This window comes from Mytilus edulis, chromosome 4, assembly GCF_963676685.1.
Source record: "Mytilus edulis chromosome 4, xbMytEdul2.2, whole genome shotgun sequence".
NCBI classification, from domain to species: Eukaryota; Metazoa; Mollusca; class Bivalvia; order Mytilida; family Mytilidae; genus Mytilus; species Mytilus edulis.
This window is the reverse complement of record NC_092347.1, coordinates 70,282,475-70,306,057: the sequence shown is the minus strand read 5'-3', so window position 1 is coordinate 70,306,057 and position 23,583 is coordinate 70,282,475. Positions and strand designations below refer to the sequence as shown.

Sequence of the window (23,583 nt, the reverse complement as noted above, 5' to 3'; positions counted from 1 at the left end):
GTCCGTCTGGAAACAGATATCATACAACGAATTGTGAAACTAGTTGCAATATAGTGCAATGCAAAACGATATCTCATTCTGGTTGGAATGCCATTTTCCACGTCGTTTTCAATCGTATCGTTTTGCTTTGCAACTTTTTTCATAATTTATTTCAATTTTATTCCTTCGTATCATTTCTTGCCGATTGCGCTTTTTGTATGATCACAAAGTAAGAGTAATTTTCGAAATACGGAAATTAACACGGACGTTGTTTCGGACTTTAAAATATATCAAGTCATTCGGAACTTCTGGTGCACAAAAAACTCGAATGGAATGTAAACAATAACATGCTGAAAACGACTTCACATACAAAATGCAGTTTTTTACGGAAGAAACAGACTCTCATATTTATTGCCTTATTCGTAAATGTTATTCTTTTCATCTATTTTGCATTCATTCAAAGTGCTTTGCCAACAGACAACAAAAACGGACTAAAATATCCAGAAAAATTCAGTAAAAATTTAGACATCGAAGAAATAACGATAATAATAAGGGAATTTGAAGATTTTGAGAATAATTTAGAGGATGACATCAAACATTATAATCAGATATTTGGACTAAAGATTGACATTTTAATTATTGTGGACAACAAACCATATCCACCCTTAAAACTAAACCTAACTGAAAATGTAAAGTTGTTGAGATTAGCTTTCGATTTGGACATTCCATCAGGTTCAGAAAACATTATTGCAAATATTAGGACCAAAACTGTGCTGTTTGTTACAGATGGTTGTAGGATAGCAAACATGTCCAACTTTAAGCTTGCTCTTCAAAAATTCACTTCTCAAAATTTGGTGAAGGCATATGCAATACAAACTGGGATCGGGAAATTGAGTTGCCCAGGCATTCAAATTGATAGGAAAAGGTGGACTGTTAAGATTGAAGATTTCACAGGCAATGAAGGATTGTGTGATTTCATTGATGGAGATCAAGCAATGCTAATGAAGACCAAGGATTTAATAAAATTAGCCAGTCCATTCACAAGACCAGTTCAAAAATCATTGTATTTTCAATTTGCTTTAAGAAAATGGAAAAGTTTAGTATATGACAAGCAAGTCTTTTTTCCAAGACTAGGCTTGAAGGATTCAATTAATCAATATCAACATAAACGTTTAGAAAAATCAAGACTTGAATCCACATATAAAAAGTTTGGAATGCATCAGATTATTTATAATCGCAATAAACATAATTATATTGGATGTACAAGAGATACTGAAAGATGTTTTGGATCAGTTGTAAATGATGTTCCTGATTATATTTATCTAAATAAATGGACTCCCCCATGTTGTTTAAAAGCCATCAGAGAAACTGCCTTACATGTCTTTCAGACACTAGAAAAACATTCAGTTAGATATTGGTTAGAAGGAGGAAGTCTGTTGGGAGCCGCCAGAAATGGAGATATAATTCCGTGGGACTATGATGTTGATATTGGCATCTATCAAAATGATATTCCTAAATGTAAAGAGATATTGAAAGCAAAAGAACAGCAGTATGTTGATGATGGAGGATTTTTATGGGAAAAAGGATTTGAAGGAGATTTTTTCCGTGTGCATTATAGTGATATTAATAGGAATCATGTTGATATTTTCCCGTTTTACTCAAAGAAGGGAATTATGACTAAAAATACTTGGTTTAAAACACACCCTCAAGATATGGAGTTTCCTGAACATTATCTCAAACCCTTAATAACAATTCCTTTTATTGGACGAAATGTATCTGCGCCAAATCATTTTAAAGATTTTCTAGAGTTAAAATTTGGAAAAGGTGTCATACAAAATCCAAAATATCCAAACTCAAATCCTGTATATTGATGTTTGGTTTACAAATGTATGTACTCAAAGATATTATGCTCGGTTTATAATGAGATTTTTTTTTTATTAAAATGTTAGAAACATACAATTTACATGTATATTCATTGTACAATAAGAATAAAACTTCATATACACATACAAATGAAAATGTGGTATGATTACCAATTAATGAGACAACTCTTTACAATACACCAAATGACAAAGAAATTAACAGCTGTAGCTGATCTTACAGCCTTCTTCAATGAGCAAAGCCCATACTGCATAGTCAGCTACATGTATAAAAGACAAATGTAACTCAATTCAAACGAGAAAACTAACAGTCTTATTTATGTACAAAGTATTGAATGAAAATCAAATATGTATCACAGCAACTAATGACAACCATGCACTGAAATTCAGGCTTCTGACTTGGTAGCAGATTTAAAAACTATGAATATAGGTCACAGCAAGGCTTTCAGCAAAGAGAAGAACTCATACAATAAAAATTAGCTACATTGTACATGTATAAAAGGCACCAGAGATGACAAAATGTGATATAATTCTAAGGAAAAAAATAACTGTTCGATTCATTAGAAAAAAAAACCCAGCCAAAGGCCACCGATGGGTCTTCAACACAGCAAGAAAATCCTTCACCCAGACTAAAGGCAGGCGTCAGATGGCCCCTTAACAAAAAATCTGTACTAGTTCAATGAAAATGGATGTCATACTAAACTCAAAAATATATAATTGAACTAAAATTAAAAATCAAACAAGACAATGGCCAGAGGCTCCTGACTTTAAACAGACACAGAAATGCAGTGCAGTTAAACTTGTTTAGTTAGATATCAACCCTAGCAAATGTAGAAGAAACAAATGCATAGCAATACACACATCAAAACTCAGTTTAAAAGGAGTCTGATGTCAGATTAGGAAACAAAAGAAACTAAGCAAAATGACATTGACACATGTACTTAAGTTAACAAAAGCAGTTACTGACATTCAAGCTCCTGACCTCAATTAAACTGGTTGAAATATTATGTTTCAGGGGCGGATCCAGCCATTTTAAAAAAGGGGGGGTTCCTAACCCAGGACAAAGGGGGGGTTCCAATTACATATCCCCATTCAAATGCATTGATCGTCCAAAAAAAGGGGGGTTCCAAACCCCGGAACCCTCCCTCTGGATCCGCGCCTGTGTTTAGACATTCTTCTCTTTTGGTAGATCGAGTAATCTGTCTCTTCATATTTATTTTTGACATTTCATATTTCCTATTTATAATTTGGATTTTTTTTTTTTTTTTTTAATAAAAATATCAAAGGTCAAAATCATCATAGGAAGATAAAATATGGGAAGGGTGAAATATGGAAATAGGAGACAGAAAAAAATGTTATACTTTTTTGGTGGGAAACTAAACTCTATAAATCATTGAAAGCTTCCTGATATTTACAGATTTACATATTGTTTAAATACTTTGTTTGAAGTTGAATATGAATAAAATGAGATGCGAGGTATAAATCAGTCAGACAAATACAGCAACCAGTATACACTAATAGCTCAACAACATTAATACAGTTTAAAAAGTTGCAGCTATTGTTTAATAATTTATGATCTGAATCAAGTCTACAGCAGTTATGAAATAATTATAAGAAAACCATCCAAGACCAACAACAAATTCTTCAAATAACGAAAACCTTTGAAATATAACACAATAAAACAACTGATGAAATTTATGACTATCGAAGTCGGTACAAAAATGTATTTTGATATCTAGATTCTAGACGTCTTTTGGCTTAACTTATGTTGTTTAGTTGCTATCTCATTGGTGTAAGTCCACATCTTGAATTCCTCCAGTTTTATACACACTTTTGACTCCATAGACGTATGTTGAACATGAAAGTTGAGTATGTAAATAGGAATATAAATGGTTGATATAACTCAATTGTGACAAAAACCCAACTACTCTAACTCAAAGTTACAAAATTGAACATAAAACATGTTTTGTATGCTCATAATTTTTTGTAGTTATGCATTTTTGAAATATATTTTTTTCCCACACTTTTGACTCCTTAGATGTACATGAGCTTGGTTGAGATTATGATATTTGCTGAAGGTTATTATTTATGATTCACCATATATTTATACCCCTTTGATTATATCTTACTAAACACACTGAGGAACTTATATGTACATGTAGATATGCGTATTGTTATTTAAAATTTAAAGTCTCAATATTTCAACATAATTTTGCCCCTTTAAGCTAAAAATGTTCACCATTTCCAATACACTTATCATTTCTTCTGTATCTTCTTAACTGTACAAATACAGTTGGTACATTATTAAATTGGTATAATATGTAGATGTGCTGATTTAATATGTACATTTTTTGTTAACTTGAAACTATCGACTTTCAATATCACTTCATTGTTAGGTTCTTTTAAAGTAGTTACTTATTGGTACAAATTTACATTTTTCTGATTTTCCCATATCAATTTCGCTTACAGTATGAGTAATATTCAATGCAACAGTAATTAGTTTAGACACTTAAAACCAAAGAACTTATAATTTTGTCAAATTCACATCAGACTCTTATAGACATCTGTAATAGATCACAAGGTTGCATTTAAAATTGCCTCAGCTCACTAGATCACTAATTAACATATTTAAAATAGTCTGGTTTGAACATTTTCAAAGGTAACAGACTCACAGGTCATTTTAAAGGAGACGTCAATTCATCCCCAAACAAGGTTGGATTTGAGCGCTATTTACATGCATTATGAGATAATATAAAATTAGCAATTAGGTATGATGATCCACTGTTTTGATTCAAGATTTTTTATCACATCATACATTATTGATTTTGAGTCTACTTAAATTGTAGAAGTCCCATTCATGTGACTGCATCAGTTGTAAATGACCCAACTGTTCATACTCACAACCTATCATAGTTGCAATTGAATTATTCAGTTGAATAAGAGGTCAATTCAGTTGAATAAGAGGTCAATCAGAAATCTAGACACCTTTGTTTCAAATGTACAGAAAGTTTGTGGGCCCATGAATAATTTTAAAATGTAACATTGTCAGTAATAAATATTTTCATTTCTCACACTCAGACACTACAAAAGTACACAAAGAAAACGGTTTGATAAATATCAAAATAATTTAATAAATTTATAATTCTTTCATAATACATTGTACATGTATGAACAGTTTTGTAAAGTTAATATACATAAGAGTTAAAAATGCATCAATTAAATAGTTATCACATTTGCTCACATTTTCATAATTCAAGCAGTCATTCAAACATTTAAAACAAACAAAAAAGTCAATAACAATCATTTATAACATGCTTTTCTTAAATAAGTGAAATGTCATATTCACTGGACGGGTGTCATTTTGAGTTCGTTTCTGATCTATAAAGTTTAATTCACTGAATTTACTTTTTGACTGAATCTACTGGTGGTTCTCTCACCATAGACAACAGTTTTTCTAATTTGGCGATTTCATTTTCTTCTTTCTGTTTTGGATCTATTGCTGGTGCTCCTTTCTTTTCCTAAAATGCAAAAAATTAATATTTAATGATGGAATACAATATAAAGCAAATGAACTTCCTTTAGGATGCTTTCAATGATTTTCACATCTGATATACAACACTTGAATTGTTATCAACTGTTTACAAAACATTGAGGTTTTCAATATACTAATGATTTTCTACCCCAGGAAAGATAACCTTTACTTTTTATTCAGCAAAATCTTTCAGAATTTTTTGTCACCAATGCTCTTTAACAATGTTCTTTATGTGGCCTTTTTAACTTTTTGGATTGAAGCCTCACTGATAACTCTTTTGCAGAAGAAACACATGCCTGGTGTACTAAATCTTAATACTGGTTTATAAATGATGACGTTTTTTTATTTGTTATGGTTGTTTTTTTTATTCTCTCGACCAAAGTTAATTGATGAGATGCAACTTTAATCATAGTAATAGATATTTAATATATCATGGTTTCAAACTAACATACCTTTGGCATTTTTCTCAGATTTGGTGACAATTTCAAGCTGGTTACATTTCCTCTGCAAAATAAATATGATATAGATATAAAAATATGTCAATAAATAACATTCACTTTATGATTTATATGAAAACATTTTAATAAAAGTGAACTGAAATAAAAATAATAAAAAAGAGATAAAAAATTGTTCAGAATTTTTTTTCAACTGTTAATATACTTTACTTATGGTCCGAGTACACAGTTATTTCGTAGTTCCTTTCTTTTAGACAATAAATGGAAATAAAAACAATCCCACCTGCGCTTTCTCAATAATATTTTTACAGTGTTATGTACTACTTTTGGGACAAATTATATCAAAATTATAGAAAACGTCATCAGCTCTAACTCAAAATATGTACAATTTTATATTAAGGGGGTCTTGAAATCTTTTGACAGCTTCTGAAGTGCTAATTTTTAACCTTTTTCAACTGGATCAAATCACTTCTTTACTCTAAAATTCATTACCCAAATTTTTTTACAGTGTCATTTCATCCCTTGACTTACTATATGAGGTATAAAACATGGAGAAATACATTTGGAAGGGGTATAAACAAAATTGGCAAGTAACACACTGTCCACACTAGGGACTACATTCGTAGACAACAAAAATCAAGGAACGATAACTGTGTACTCGGACCTTATTACAGATCTCTGATTAATTCAAATTATTTTTGAATCATTGAATAAAAGTGACACCTAACATCCACGTATTCCAACATCAATCTGAATTCCGATAGCAAAAAATCTTATTCGGAAGACTCCGTATACATACTATAAGTACTTTATTGTAATTAAATTACAAAATATTGATCACATGATGCTAGTATTACTAGACTTTCAATTGCTTTTAATCGCTTTTAATCAATCCAAACTTTGAATAAAAGTGACACCTAACATCCACGTATCTCCCTTACATATTTTTTCTTAATAACTTTAAAAATCTCCCTTACAAATTTATTTTGGATATATATATTTTATTTTAATATTTCATTCAATAAAAAAAGTAAGATTAACAAACCTATCATCTCCAACTATAACCATAGGATAAACTGGATTAAATTCTATATGCGTTAATTTGGTCTTCTTTTTCTGAGCTACCATTTGTTCACATAATGGTTCATATTTGTTGATATGCAAGTCATATATGAACACCTGAAAAAGAAAAAACATATGACTTACTGTAGTGAAAACCACATTTTAAAATGGTTTCTTCTCAAAACTTTTCAAAAATCTAATTATACTAACATTTGGAAATAAAATTTAGTTAAAGATTCCAAAATAAAATGCATGGTTTATTGACAAAATCTTGTGAATCCTGTTTGCCCAAAGAATGAGCCAGATTCACGTTACATATACAGCAATTTGAGCATGCAGAATGGAACTTTTGCCATTGCCAATGTTATGACCATTTTTTTCTTTGATTAAAAAAAAAATATTACAAATTTTAAAATTAAGTAAGATGAATCAGTTTCCTCTAACAACACATCACACTATTTCATTAATGACTTTCTTTAAGGCAATGCCATAAAAAATTTGATGGTTGACATTCAGATATCGGGTCTGCCAGAAAGCAGGAATCAGACACATATTTGTTTTGCCTTATATACATACTTTTCCATCAGCAGTAACAGCAGCAAAAACTGTAGAAGAGTATGGAGACCAGGCTACATCACCAACAGAGTTGTTCAAATCAAACGTAAATAATGGTTTTCTGAAAGTACAAAAATAAATTGTTACATTTCTAGAAATAACATAAAATATTCATGGATTATTTCTTCCATATAAAGGTGGAATTTGTTATATCAGCCTATCAACCTGTCTTTAAAGATGGATAATTCCCAGAAGGTATGTATTACTTTTTGCCACATTGTAGCAAAAAGACTATTTAAATATTCAGGAAAAGAAAAAATTGTCCGGTCTATATATCTTATTAGTACTCTGTATCTTCCTAAATATTTGTGTTTTCAGGCAGTTATAATGACTTGTTTTGTATTAAGGTTTATATGTAATTCATTCCTTGCTCCCATTATGAACCTACTAGAATTTAATTGTTATTAATAAATTATGAAATGTTATGAGATATTTAGCTCATTCTTCAAGTTCATCAAGAACAGAAATGAGAACACTGTTCCTTTAATTTGATTATTTCCCAGCATTTTTTAGAAGGTTTGTCACATGAGCTTGAAGCTTATCATTTACAGCTTTTCATGCAAATTGGTAAAAAAAGAAATGTGAAGGCTAAATTTGTGTGTCCCTTTAACCCTTTCCTCCATTGAATTTTTTTTTTGCATACTTGATTCACATATGATTTTTTTTAATAAAATGCTGAAGTAATAAGGCATTGCGAAAAACAACTATTTCATCAAATAAATTTAAGTCGGATATTCCTATGATATTCCTTTTCATATTAAATACAAATTTTATTAAGTCAACTGCAGACACTTTGCAGTCAAAGTGTTTCAACTGAGGTACTACACAGGCGTCAAAAGGCGTCATTATGGAGTAAGGGGGGTGGAGTCAAAAGGCGTCATTATGGAGGAAAGGGTTAAAGGTTGTTCTAATTAAGATTACTTTCTATGCCTATGTTACCTTGAATTAGCATCATTAGAAGTATCTGATTTATCTATGCTAGTTTTACTGCTCATCTCCCATATTTTGACAGTCCAATCAGCACTACAGGTAACATAAATATTTGGATGGTATGGATTCCATCGTACTTTATATACGGCCATATTGTGGGCATCCACTGAATCAAGGAACTGACTGGTATAGGCTTTAGAACACATGTGGATCTTGCCCTCCTCAGTTCCCACCAAAAACAAGTAATCATTCTTTTTATGGAAGTCGAAGGCTGTACCACAACCTGGGGGAAAAAAAATAAAAAAAATGAAAAATTGGAAAACATGACAGCTGTTTTAAAACATGTTAGACATTACTGAACTTAAATGAGAAATGAGAAGAAAAGGAAAAAGAAAAACAGATTGTAACTGCTGTATAACACTTTAAAATACTGCAATCAAATTTGTCCTCTTCATAAATTAGTTTAAATCAGGAAAAACTTTAGTATCATTTCCAACTAAAAAAATGGAATTTATGAAATTTTATGCTTGTTTTACACACCCTGATCAATATCAATAGAATACAGAATGTGTCAAACACCCAACAACCCAACATAAGAGCAGAAAACAACAGGAAGTGTTTCCTTTTGCATGCATACTAGTAATTTTTGGGGCCCATTATAGCTTGCTGTTCAGTGTGAGCCAAGGCTCCGTGTTGAAGAGGTACTTTGACCTACAATGGTTTACTTTGTTGAATAAAGACATCATCACATGCATTATCTTCAGTTATAACATGTATTTTTGTCTATTTTAAAGATAATTTTTTTACTCAGGTAAATTAATCAATGATTGATATTTTTATCTTTACAGAAATTTAAAGGTCCCAGTGAATAAACTACACAGAGAACAATAGCTATTGTTTTTATTTGATGGGACAAAAGAACTTGCAAAGTTTTAAATAGACAGGTAACTTTCAAGTAAATATGTGGAAAAGTTTCATTGGTTTCACTATAAAAGCTTTGGAAAATAAAAGTTTTAGTCAAAAGGTATTGAATAAAAATCTCCATCAGAAATAATATAAAATACTTTCAAATAGTAGTTTCTACAAACATACCAACAGTATTAACTTTTGTACCATCAGGACCCTCAGCAGTGGTATCAGGTAAAGTTAAACAGATCGTATCTTGGTATGTCAACTCGTTCTGTCAAATAAAAAAGAAGTCATAGCAAGATTTTTTATGAGTTAAAGCATAATCATCAAATGTAGTTGCAGCATCTCTTTACCTTGTCAATTTTATGCACATCTACAATGTAGATATAAAATGCAGTTTTAAACTTCTAGATTTGAATGAGCTGCTAGAAATTGTTCTTCAGACAATGTTGATTACTTCTACATAAAAACAAAATTTTCCTCATTTCAAAGAATACTCAAGCGAGGAAAGAAAAGTATTGGAAAATCAAGCTTTTTAAAAGGTAAAACCTCTTTTTATTGCTTTTTTGTAAAAATTTATTTTTTCTTTTGAACACATATATTCTAATTGATAAATTCTTATATTCTGTATATAAACTGGAAAGGTATTGACTTTGATACAAATTATCATAATTACCTTGATTATAGTCCAGTGTACAATTCTTCCGTCTGAAGACACAGAGTAAAAATTGTGATTGTTTTCTAAGTCATCTGCCTGCCAGCGTACCTGTTTGTAATAATAATCAGTCATAATGAATGAAAACAAACACATCTATAAAGAATTTTACAAAAGTTCAAGGTTATTTATTACTATTATTATCTATAAATCTTGTACTTTTTCTTCTTCTTCTTCAAATACTATATTCTATAAAAAAAAAAAATTATGTCCTTTTCATTTTATGAATAACTAAAAAGCTGTGTAGATTGTCCTGAGTCAGTGTGGAAATCCTATCTCTTGTAATTTCAGAATTCAGATTTTCCATTCTAAATAAAAAAAAATCTAGTTCCAATTTGGTTTTAAATTCATAAACAAGATAGTGGACACTTTGACCTGTAAGGATGCCTGCATACTTAATTCAAAGTATCTATTCAAAGAGTACTTCAAAAAAGTGTTGACAACAAAATTCAAATTCATTTAGCATAATGAAAAAAATAGAAGTCTGTCAATATATATTAAGCTAAATCAATGGCACCATTTAGTCTCATGTAATATATGAATATCAGCAAAATTGACAATGATCTGCATAACATTTTATGAAATATCTTCTGGTAATGGTAAATAAACATTAGAACCTACCTGCCAGACAGGGTCGGTATGTTTACCATTTTTAGCAGTACATCTATGTACAGGTTCTTTTCTCTCCACATTGAAGATGCCTACACTACCATCGTAAAATCCAACAGCTATCAGATAGGGGTGTTCTGGATGTAAGTCTAAACACATTACACCACTGTCTGTTTCATAAACAAATTCAGGGAAGGACGGGTTCTTCATGCTGTTGAACAAGATCATACCGTTTCCTTGTTTCATGAAATCATCTGAAAATGAACATGAAATTGAAAACATTGTAATGTCACGCTTGCACTTGAATTTAAAATATTGTGGTGTTTGTAATTTTATGTCTATTTCAATTTGAATAACAACAAAAACACTCGAAATAGATACAGTAACATATCAAATTGTTGACATATTCATTATTTTAATGGTAGCTCACTGGAACTTTTCTCTCTCCCTTTTTTCATTTAGCCACGTAATTCACTGACTTCCCATGCAGAAATGCATGGCATTGTGATAGCATTTGTAATTATTTTGGCTGAAATGGTGCATTGATTAAATAATTTTTAAATATATAACTAATCTTTATTTTCTCTGCTGAAATGCAGCAAAAGTGGAATAATGTGAGCACAAATATTTCATAATAAATTTCGTTTAGAAATAATCTGACAATAAAAACTGAAATATTCTTCAAACCAAGAAGGGGAGATAATCTGTTTTTTTTTTAATTTAAAAGTTATACAAGCTTCATAATGAAAGATTTACCTTAAATGTCATCAATTTATTAAAGAAGTTTGATATCTATATACACTGAAACTTACAAGAACCAAAAGAAACAGCAAATAAATCCTTGTATTTTGGATTCCAACACAGTGAGGTGACTGCCAACTTCTTTGCTTTCTCGTAGGTAAATCTCCACAAAGGTAACAGTGTTCCCTCATTCTCTCTGTATTCATCTGATGGATCTTCCCAGTACTTGAAATCTGGAAAAAAAGTATCAAATGGTTAAACAATACACTACAAGAACTCTAATAATCATTTTACAAAAATACTGTTTCAAAATTTATAAGGAGTTTATTATCGATGAGAATAATTTATCAGAGACAATAAAATATTCTAGCTTTTTGTTGTTTTATAAAAAACCAATATGATAAAAAAAAATCCTGCCTTTTTTTCTCTCGTACATATATAACAGAGAGCAATATTGAGTAAGAATATTTGATAATACAAACCTTGTGCAATATCATCAAATGTATTCTGGTTGACCATTCTTTCAACAATCTTAGATGCTTTATTCAACCGAGATATATCTTCTCCCTGTATAAGTGCAGTACAAAATGATGTTTAAACTATGTTGACTGGTAAATTTCTTAATCTTATCAATCTATTAATGTATTAGTGATAATGTCTCATAACTGCTAATGATTTACTTTTCTAGTGAATTTAAATTTTATTACCATTAAAACTAATCTTGCAAAAAACATAGATGAGAAGTAGAATCTTCCAAAAAATTTATGTAATATTATTTAAGTTGTGAGATAAATCTTTAACAAACCCACCTGAGTTTCAGTAATTGTTAACTTCTTCCTAGTTTTCTCCTCCTCCCTTCTACCAGGTACAACTTTCTTCTCTTTGCTCTTCTCCTGAGAATTTATAAGTCAAATGTTAAGAATATTACCTATAAAATAATTCTTTATAATTGTAATTTCTAAATAAAAAAATATTCCAATTTTTATCAATATACCATTAAACAAAATATTCAGCTTTAAATAAAACAAAACACAAAGAGTTATCTCCCATTGCTGAAGCTAAATACACATTGTTAAAGATCACTTTAGCTTATCAGTTTGGATTTAACATAAACAACTTTAATTAAATCATTATATTGTGGCCATATCTTGTATCTGACTGTAGAAATGTATGCATCAGGATGTTAATTTAAAAAAAAAAATGTTGAATTTAAAAGTAGGCAGAATAAATGTTATTGAACAGATCTAGAAGAATAATGAAATTCTTAAAATATATATATATATATATCTAGATATGAAATTAATATTATTGGTGAGGGGTATTCCATTTAAATATATCAGGAGAAGAGAACATCTATTTTCCCTGCAACCTCCCCCCTCCCCTGAAACCAAACACAACATTTATTGAGTAAATGGTAATGACCACACATTTTGTCCATCCTAAAACTTAAAGGGGTCTAGAACAAAAGCCTCTCAGACAAAAGTAATACAAATGATTCTTCCCCTACAAGTTCATTCATTCAAAGTCAAAACAATGAAAACACTTATTGGACAAACTTAATGACAAGACTGACTTATTTAAATGTATAGGTATTAGGTATTGAAAAGGTTCATTTACCCCCAAACCAACTTTATTATAGTTAAATGTGAATCCCCCAGGTGGTAAACTTAAATGGAATGGCCCTGACTGGACTATAGAATTTACCCTCTATTTTACGTGCTCTAGAGTAAAACTGTTAGTATGAAAATGCCATATATGGCATCACCCAATATATTGTGCTATTTAAATACATTGTACTACACTTCTCTATTGTGATGTAAAAAATACTATCTATTACTCATTCATAATAAATGTAATGGATCTCTAACAATTTTTCTACAGTACATTTAAGAAGAGTTTTGTTAGTATCAAAATTTCTGATTTTTACAACAGAAGAAACAAATGGTTTAAGGATCATCAGTGAAACTAGAGTTGTCTTTAATTTCTTGGGTTGGTTTTCTGTAAATTAACACTTAAAAATCTAAATTTGATTAGTCAATCATGCAATTAATTTCTATTTGATTTAATACACTAATTTCACATGTTATTTTTTGTGTATGATTTCCATGCAATAATATCACCCTTTGCCTAAATAAAAACCAGTAGGCAAGTCTAACTATTGTGACATAGTATACATGTATGGTTTATCTATGATGCGGGCAGTTCATTTACACTAAATATTTATAACTATTTTTTGCAAACTGCGGAGAAATTACTTGAACAATCTGCTGGAAAGCGGTCGGTGGTTTATATGCTTGCTTTTCTCTTAATGCTTCCATCTAAAAGATATATTCCAGCATGAATATCTATACATAGAAGGAAACTTTTCAATACCTCACTCTGTAAATGCTGGCTTCTTGTAAACATGATTACAACTGTTGACACGTTTATTCATATTTTATACAGTTTTCCATCATCCAGTGACTTAACCTGGTACTTAACCAAAGTTTGAATACTGAATTAGAAGGTCAACTGTTAAGTGCTGTTCCATAACCCAGGGATGCACTTTGACAATTAGAGTACTTAGCTTCCTATAGAATCAATGTTGGACACATCCATTCTAAACTATTAGTTTAGATGAATAAATAAATTTCACATCCACCTTACATTTTGATCTCAAGTTACCATCCCTGGGTCATATCAAGGCTTTTATGGAACAGCCCTAAGCTATAAAAGCTAGCTCATTGGTTGGACAAAAATTATCACACAGCAAATTATCTTTGATGCATGATGTAATCTTAAATAATCATAAAATGACATCACTACAATCACTGATCCTTAATTTTCCTATTACATTTTATACATTTATCATAATGTATTTCAGTAATTTGTTAACTGCAATCCCTGAAATGTCCAAGTCAAATTAATTATAATGATTTACAAACAATGCTTTTATTTGCATGGCCTTATTGTCAATTTCCATTTTTGTGATTTTCCTAGAACAAATTGTATTAATAGATAGTATTTCAAAAGATTGACATATATAAGAAGTGATTTCTAAACTACACAAAAATATCAAATATTATAATAAATAAAACCTCTGATTCTGAAGAAAGAGGAGAGTTATTTTTCAAATTTAGTGATATCAAAATAATTAGATACACATCTATGAAATCACACATTAGACCTTGACTGAACACTGAATTATTGACTTACTTGTTTTTCAAAGTCTTCTTGGTATGCATCAAATATATCCCACTGTGTAACATTACCAGAAAATGTGGCTCTTGGTGGTGGTTCAGTGGCAGTTCCCCTTTCCTATGGAAAAACATCATATTTTGATCAGAATTGATCCAGAACAAATAGATTCAATTTGTTAGTTTAAAAAAAAAAAAAAAATACAAGCAGTAAACAAGTGTTACAAAAGTGTGATACACTTATTATCTCCCCTTATAAAAGTCCACAAATTAATAAAATAGATTCTTTATACAGTGAAACCTGTCCAAACCGAATACCCACAGGACTTTGTGTTTTGTTCGATTGTCACAGGAGTTCTGATTGTAGAGGTAAAAGTCGACACCAAAATAATTATTTGGCACTTACTGACAAGGGATAATAGGTTACACAACAGACGACAATTTATTTTTGTGTTGATTTAGATGTACATGTAAAAATATAAGTAGATGATGAAGATAGACGTATTGCTACATTTTTGTTTATAAATTAAACACCACTTCATCAATCACGCTATTCGATGTGAGATGTCCGACGTGAAGCGATTTTTCTTTTTATAATTATTTTCTCACCCGTTAATTCACTGACCAATTCAGATTCCCAGTCACTGTCAAATGACGATTTCGGAGTTGAATCCAGATCGTCATTGTACACACGAGTTCTCAGACTAACTTGGCCACCCACTGATTGATATCTCGCCACAAGATAAGAGTGAAACAACAGCAGGGGTCCAGTTTATTCTCAGACTTTATCGTTGCTAAATAGCTAACGGAAGTCTTCGGGAGCATCCGAATCAAATATATAGGGCCTCTAAAGGGAATCCGGCAATCGAAAGCCATTGACCTTGTTGTGTTGCACGACTTTTTAATCCAGTGAAAGGCTTTAAAACTATTATTTAACAGTTTAGCTACAAAATGGCAGTTACGATTTTGTGGCCGTAGTTATTTGAGTAACGTGCATTTAATTGATCTGAGGGAAAGTTCCTTTCTTGTCGTTATTGGCGATTGGGGTAGCTAAAAGTTTAATGTTTCTTTACAAAAAAAATCACTTTATACATTGACACTTACAAGCTAATTAATTTGAAATAACAACTCACCAGTTCATTAAACCTCAAATACCATCGTGAATAAGCTGTCATCCTGTGTTTGTTTAATTAAATCATGCAAATAATTAAAAATTCTTTTTTTGTTTTGATTGCTATCGATCGATTTTTACAGGTAATTTCTAAATACAAATTTACTAACGAGCCTTCAAAAAGCGTTCGGAATTCGGTGTTGACAGGGTTCGGTTTTTTCAGGTTAGATCAATTGATAAGGAAAATTTGTGGGACTTTGAAAATTGTTCAGTTTAAACTGAAATTCCGTTTTATCAGGGTTCAGTTTACCCAGGTTTAACTGTAATAGCTTTTTGTAACATAACTTACCCTATATGGATTGTTGTATGTTTGTGATGCTCTCTCACTATAGTTGAACTGATTTGTCAACTTTTTTGATCCAGTAGATTCCCCTTCACCTGGAGCTGGAGTTGCCGCCCCATCCTTAGCTTCTTCAGCAGCCTGGAAAATAAATAAAATTGTAAAGAATATATCTCATTAAAAAATTCTTACTGAGAAAGGTTTGTTTATTAAAACATGTTTTGCCATTGGAAAATTTGTTTTTATAAATAAGCATTGAAAATTTACTTTTAAACATGTGCTTACTAATCATGAGCAACTACATAAAACAATTTTGGAATTATTTGAGTTTCAATACATATGTTTTTTCTTCATAATATTTTCTCAAAAATTTAAACACCTCTTTATTCTTGAAAAAAATTATTGAGAACATATTGAAAAATTTATCTCTTCATTTTACAGAAGAAACAAATTGGACATTAGCAACTATAATTCATAAAATAATTCCTGGCGATGACAAAAAATGTTAAGAACCTACTTCTTCTTTTGCTTGTTCTTCTCCCTCTGCCGCTCCTGCTGCTGGAGTTGCCTCCCCTCCTTCACTTCCAGCATGTTCACTTGGTACAGCTAAAAGTATAAATGAGATTAACTTTTTCAATACAAAAAATCAACAAAAAAAATTCCTTTACTTGTCCATTTATTCAATGATCAGTCCCACCCATCATTATAATGATGTATAGTGCTATTTTCATGATTTTGTTCATATATTTCTCAGTTATCCTTAAAATGACCTTTAGATTTTATTTATTTTGAATGCTACTGGTCTTCTGATTAGCTGACTTTGTTTTGTTTATCAGCTCATAGACATGTCATGTGCCATGACATCAACAAAGTTTTTTCATGGTTAACTCAGGTTTGAAATGGAATTAAAGTATAAGAAATGCCTGCAATATTTTCTCTGTCTTTTCGAAATGACATAAAAATTGTGGTTCACACTTTAAAATAAACCCCTACGCAGGTTATTCAGTGTGCACCACATTTTTGATGTTATTTCTTCATAGACAGAAAAAATATTACAGTCATTCCTTAAATGGAAAGAAATGTGGGATTTTTTATAGTTGTTTCATTTTGTAATATGATACCTTTGTGCTTCTGTGTTTAATATCTCTATATTTTTTAATGGGTTTATTTCTACATATTTTTAATGCAAGTTAATGCTATTCTTTTTTTGGTATTCATACCACATGAATGTCAATTATCTATTTTACATGGTTTTCTTTTTTAATAGCAAGATTAATTTACCTTCTGGAATTCCAAGTCTTGCTCTTTGCCTTTTAGCTTCATCTGATTCTTTATGAATCATGTTGCCATCTAGGGCAAAATGAATGGCTAACTGATCAACACTTGAAGTCTGTTTATACTGCCTTTCCTGTTAACAAAAAGTGTCAAGTATAAATAATAAGAGACAAATTTAACTTTACTATTTCTGAATATCAGCTATTTTTCAGTTATCAATCATATTTCTGTATTCTTCTATAGCATATACTGGTAGTGTAAGAACAGTCTGCACCAAAATCTTTTCTGACTCCTACTCCAAAGATCAATATTCAAATATTTCTTTTAGAGTCTTAAACAAAGTTTTGTAAAGGCTTACTAGTCCAAATGAAATTTAACTAGTCTGGGGCATCAGACAAGTAGCTAAAAGTGCAGACTGAGAAGGTATCTTCTTGAATAGAAAGTACAGGAACCTTTAGGTTTGATAAAAAAAACAGAAACAGAGTCATAGATAATATGCATAGAACCTAACTTGTATGATATATAAAATTATAAGCTTTGACTTTTTATGTGACCAGTAAAATGAAATGGTACTCTGATATAACAGCTATACCTATTAAGCTTGTAGACCTAATGACATAATTTGACTGTGAGATCATTCAGATCATGAAATATAGGCTTTTGCTAGAAAACCAATGTATAGCAAAATGTTGCCAAATATATTTTCCACAGAAAGCATAAGAAACTATACCTTAAAGCTGTATCTAACAATATTCTGTGGTGCATGTGGATTGTTAGCAGTTAGAATTCTTGTAAACTCTTCCTTCAGTTGCTGTAAAGAGAAAACAAGAAAAAGCTATTAAAGTTACAAAAAAGCATTGTGTGTGACATTCTTAGAATGTGTTCATTGAGTTATTCCCCTTTAAATTCATAGATATCTATTTGAAACATATGATTTACTTTGACATTGCTCTTTAATGTTGATTTCCTATCTTTTGTGAAAGAGTCAAATTGAATTATCCTATTTTCTTTGACATTACCTTTTTAATCTTGATTTCTATCTTTACAAAGAAAAAGGTCAAATTGAACTTTCTAAAAACTAAGCTACCAAATCCTTTAATGGTTGATAATATTGTTAAAATTATAAATTGTAGCATCTAGAGTATTTTTATGATTATTTGTTTAAGTATTAACATTACTATTCTGCTATGAATACTTACTCCTTCATTTAAATCCAGCTGGTCCTCAGGTTTGACTAGATTCTTGTGCTGGAAAATACAAAAGACTTAGAATAAGTATAATATATGTTTTATTTGCTTTTTTTTGTGATGTACTGAAAAGCTTACAGTATGGACACCTTTATTTTCAAATTATCCTAAAATAAGGCACAAGTTTACAAACAAATCTATTTCTGTGCAATACCAAAAATAAAGACATCTCATTTAAGTATGGTTTTTAGATAAATTTTTTTAATTTATGAGATTGAAATATTAAATATTTACCTGCATCCAGTCTTCAGCCTCAGTACCATCTCCTATATCTGTCATGTCATCTCCATCCTAGAATACAAATAATTTTTATAACAATCACATCAAATTTAGATCATCTAATCTATATTATTTACATTTTTTATAATATAATGTGACTTTTTTTTTAATTTATTTTTCACAGCTAGTAGCAAATAAAATGCACACAAATTTGTTATGACTATTAAATTGAGTATTTTAACATATATATTCCAATGTCACAAACTATGATTCAAGTGTAACTCTGGAGAGTTTTGCTCCTTTTTTTACGTTTTCAGGTGTTTTTTCAATGAATTGATGTGCAATGAATGCAATTATTCACATTATATTTAACAATCAAGTCTCATAACAACAAATTAAAAAAACATTGTTAAAAAAGGACCATTTAAAGTACAAAAATCTTCATAATATGAAAGCTTGTGTTCATTAACCTAATGGCTTTTATCAAACTTAAACTTAGAAGTAGTTCTGTCCTCATAGATTCAAACATTGTGTAAAAATTGAATGAGGCAAACTGAATTCATTATGATAATTGCTGGATGGACTGAAGATAATATGAAATACATTTAAACACCATATACTGTTGTCTATAAAAGCACAAAAAATGATGTGCAAAAACAAAAACAAAATGTACTAAAGCACATAATTGATATAACTAGCTTGCAACTGTGTCAGACTTTTCTAAAAAAAAAAAAAAATAGCTTACATTATTAAGAACTGCCACATATTTATGATCCTAAGTTAAGTTCCCTTTTATACTAATTTTATAGTTTATAACGAAAAGTTCATTAAATAATTTATTAAATATTCAGGGTATTTATTCCCTGTAAGTTTTTAAAGCAGTCTTTGGCTAGCCATTTTGGCAATGGTGAATTGAACAATGAGAAAAAAATCTCTCCATGACAAAACTAATAGCAAGGAAATTTACATCCAAATCAAATTCAGCTTTACTAAAAAGTGATGATAACTAGTCTCTATATCTTGGTACCTTTTTAGACAATGATAAGTCCAGACAAATTTTATAAGTTCAAGACCCATGGACTTTTTTGCTTGAAATGGTCTGATCTACATAGATTTAAGAACTATTCATTTTGTAGAGCATATTCATTAATGGCTACCATAAAAATGAATTATACTCAACCAAAATGAAAAATATTTAGAAAAATGCCCACAACATCTTAGTGTTTATAAATTTCATAAGACCAGTCCAAAATGATAAAAGAAATCAACACCTAAAATTCCCAAATAAAGTTACATTAAATCTACCAACACCAATATTGTACAATTTACAAATTATATGTACATAGCCACAAAATAAAATGTTAAAATCTGTGGTGTATAATAAAGCAGAAACAATATAACCAATTTGCAACCAAAGGCAAAGAACATAGCAAACCTATAAAACACAAACAACATAACACTTTTTACCTTTTTGTGAAGAATACCTGGTCCTTTTGTTTGCTTGGACTTGGCAGCTGCCTAAAGAATTTAAAATTGTATAAAATAAATTATTCATGTATAAAGTTATAATAACACCAACTCACCTTAATCCTGGTCCTTCTGCGGGCCATGATATCACTCATTCCACCAGCCTGTATAGAAAACAGTAGACATGCATGATTGTGCATTACATTAAGCCTTCAAGGTGTATTGTGGGGAAAAAAATGATACAATTTTGTGGACAAATTTTGAACGAGGTGAAAATAGGTTCAGTCAAACATATTTTTGTGCACAACACATTTATAAGTTAAAACAAAATTCTTATACTTATTGTCTTATGAATTCCTTTAATATTTTCAACTTGTATAAAAAATATCTTATTTCAAAGATGAAATTATTAATGTGGTCATTGTAAAGATCATGGACTCCCATAAAATCTACATAAATGTATATTTCAGGTATTTTTATCATTCCATTATATGTTTTATACACACTTCCTTTTCTTTTCATTTCTGTGTATTATGATTGGTATTACTTTTTCTAAAGAAACTTATTGAGTTAGTTTCATATTTCATTTAATTTGACATGACCTAATTATAACCAATATTCAAACTATTGTCTTTATTTTGTAGCCTAACTACATGTACAACCACAAGGCCAACTTCCACATAAAACTTTATAGTTTGGGTGCTTTTTCTGAATGATACTATTACTATTCTGCATCTCCTTTTATTTATACAGGATAAACTTCTTTTAAAATCAGATTGCAAAGACAAATTAACCTTGTTTAGATATATGTTATAATAACCCAGAAGTTAAGAATTAATCTCACTGACTGATTGAGTAATAGGACTAGGAGTTAAAATACTGCATGACTTTGAACAACTCCTTTAATATAAAAGTTCCCACTCTGACTTAGAAGCTAGTAAATATAAGTTATAACAGGATTTCAAGCCTAAACTACATGTAGTTGATATGTAAGAATATTTGTGTGTAACCAGAAACCTTAACAACATGTACATTTGTATGTGAAAAAAACAACCACTTGGATACATGTACATGTGATACATAATTCAAAATGTTAAGCAGGAGAGGGAGACCATCAAGGTTAAAATTACATAAATGATACATATTTGTTTTTTCTTTTATTTTTAGAAATACCACAGTTACTCACTGTCAGTGAGTATCTTATAATCTATCATTTAAAATAAAATATGAAATGAAATTTAATTAAAGTCACAAGCAAGTGTTAAAGGTAGATTATGGTGACACAAATGCCGTTAAATTGTTGACTACTCATGCATAAAATATACATTTGTAGGTCAAGTTGACCAAAAAGTTACTAAGTCTCTAAGAAATGACTTGAACAAACAAAAACATTTCAAAGGTGTTACGTAAGGGGGTAAGGTAAACTGACAAGATCCTTTCAATGTCTAATTAATACTAATGCCTTGAAACAAAACAGATCATGCAAATTTTTCAAGAAAAATGGTAAAGCAACTTCTATGAGACACAAAGCAGGGAACCTGAAAATAGAATGTCTCAAACCCAAGGCATTTAATTTAAGCATAAGTTTTGAAATTTTTGTGATATAATGTTTCTACAATCATTAATAAGTTTATTTTTTTGTAATTTAATATCTTAAGCCCTTATAAAAACTGTGGATTTCAGTTAAAATGTTTGTAAGATGTATAATAATTGGTTATATAAAAGTAATTATATATAAGTCAATGTTTGTGCTTCATAGACAGAATAGTATGTGATTTAGGCAAAGAATTATGATTTGAAGTGTAAAAAGTATGAAAGTATGAAGTAACAGTACAGTAAATTCATGCTATTATTAGTGACCAAGAGCATAATATTATTAGGAATCAAGAATTCAAAACTGTCCTAAAAATTACTTCTATTACTATTAGGTTTCAAGTACATGCAGGTAGATTAAGATGGTGGTTATATATAATACAGATTGAAGGCATAATATAGGCAACAGGTATTCATGCAATGTCTTTAAAGCTGGTAGAATGGTGAGTTGAAGCATGCAGAAAATAAGCATATTTATGTATGAACAGTATTATAGAGATAGACAGCAAAATGCCACTAAAAGAAATGACTGCAGGTTTCAGCTATATTATTATTAATGTTCAAGTATAAATCTAAAGAAAGATCAAAAGTCTTTGTCAAGTACCAGCTAGCATGGTTACATTTAGCTTCAGCATCAAAAATTTATAAAAATTAAATTAGATTTCACCATAATTTTATTAATTTAAAACATCTAACCACTTGCTTCAGAAAACTGCTTGTTTCTCTTTGAATATATAAGCTGAAAGCTGAAGGTCTTTCTTAGATTTATATTCAATATACTTTTTGTACATGCAAAATAACAAGATTGTAAGTTATTGTGACATCAATGTGGAATGTCCTTTTATATTTTTTTTGGTATTTCGAACTGGATTGCTGTAAGTAATATAAAATAAATGTCTCCTTCAGTTTCCCCCAACAAAATGTATGTAGCAAATAAGCTCTTCTTTTTTTTAATCTAATTAAAACACTTTTTTATATCAAAATCTCTTTCAAAATTAAAAGAATTTGACTTTCATTACTTGAACTACTTGGCCAAAGTGGTACATGGCCGAAACCATCCAAGGCTATACCGGCTATATGGACTTATTAATTCCTGGCATTTTCCACATGTTTGTTAAACTTCTTAATATACACCTTATCACTAATCCCGTCTGACCCGGCCGCTTGAAATTATGACGCATATATACAACTATCACTTTTCCATTGTGGCGTCAGATATTTTGTTTAACGACGTCAAAATTTTACGGGAACCTGTGTGATTTTCAGTAATGGCGGACAAATAGCGATAAGGTGTATTGTAACCCCAAATTGTGATACAATGTAAATGGAATTATGAAAATACCAAAGCATAATTTTTTTATCAAAGGAATAAAACAAGGTGAAAATTGATGTAAACGTTAAACCTTTCACATAATTTAGTGACATGTACACTAAAAGATGAGCATCATGTACTTTTTTTTCTTTTTTAGCTAAATGTACAGCTTTGCCTTGGGATTTTTTGTTCAAACATTATTAGATACAAAATGTCGAATCAAAAATTCGTATTTGATGTATGTGTATGTTACAAACCTGTTTCCCCTTTGCTGGTTGTTTTGGTGGCATTTTGACTGATGGTTAATATACCAAGTTTCAGTGAATACACAAATTAATTCAGACAAATAACGTGTATCCACCGAACGATGGCGTTGTTGTTGCTAGGGTTGATGCGCAGTCGTAGAAGGAACGAGA

At 30.2% G+C, this 23,583-nt stretch overlaps 2 protein-coding genes across 3 annotated transcripts; one reads left to right on the top strand and one right to left on the bottom strand.

Annotated features, from left to right (window-relative positions):
- The first annotated feature begins 289 nt into the window (after nt 1-289).
- LOC139520383 (ribitol 5-phosphate transferase FKRP-like) lies at nt 290-1,935 on the top strand. The gene has a single exon (XM_071312978.1). The coding sequence runs from the start codon at nt 327-329 to the stop codon at nt 1,848-1,850; it is 1,524 nt and encodes a 507-aa protein (XP_071169079.1). The 5' UTR covers nt 290-326; the 3' UTR covers nt 1,851-1,935.
- A 3,030-nt stretch (nt 1,936-4,965) lies between these two features.
- LOC139520381 (dynein intermediate chain 2, ciliary-like) lies at nt 4,966-23,576 on the bottom strand. Of its 2 annotated transcripts, none has more exons than XM_071312975.1 (20): nt 23,425-23,576; nt 20,379-20,426; nt 18,811-18,867; nt 18,529-18,576; nt 18,060-18,140; nt 17,336-17,462; nt 16,572-16,660; nt 16,064-16,195; nt 14,623-14,724; nt 12,237-12,320; nt 11,910-11,994; nt 11,499-11,660; nt 10,699-10,940; nt 10,039-10,128; nt 9,546-9,633; nt 8,463-8,736; nt 7,485-7,584; nt 6,892-7,025; nt 5,844-5,895; nt 4,966-5,377 (listed from the first exon to the last, which is right to left on the bottom strand). In XM_071312975.1, the coding sequence occupies exons 1-20, from the start codon at nt 23,455-23,457 to the stop codon at nt 5,261-5,263; spliced, it is 2,145 nt and encodes a 714-aa protein (XP_071169076.1). In that variant the 5' UTR covers nt 23,458-23,576; the 3' UTR covers nt 4,966-5,260. The 2 variants fall into 2 exon arrangements, with proteins under 2 accessions (XP_071169076.1, XP_071169075.1); XM_071312974.1 differs by lacking the exon at nt 20,379-20,426 and adding an exon at nt 20,263-20,313.
- Nucleotides 23,577-23,583: the final 7 nt, after the last annotated feature.

What these genes read in the sequence shown, in the direction of transcription:
- LOC139520383 (XM_071312978.1), top strand. Translation starts at nt 327, where the DNA reads ATGCTGAAAACGACTTCACATACAAAATGCAGTTTTTTACGGAAGAAA.
- LOC139520381 (XM_071312974.1), bottom strand. Translation starts at nt 23,457, where the DNA reads ATGCCACCAAAACAACCAGCAAAGGGGAAACAG. An exon ending in AACCAGCAAAGGGGAAACAG is followed by an intron (nt 20,314 to 23,424) that starts GTTTGTAACATA and finishes TAAATTCTTTAG; the next exon opens with GCAGCTGCCAAGTCCAAGCA. An exon ending in ATTTGATGATATTGCACAAG is followed by an intron (nt 11,661 to 11,909) that starts GTTTGTATTATC and finishes CTTTTTTTCCAG; the next exon opens with ATTTCAAGTACTGGGAAGAT.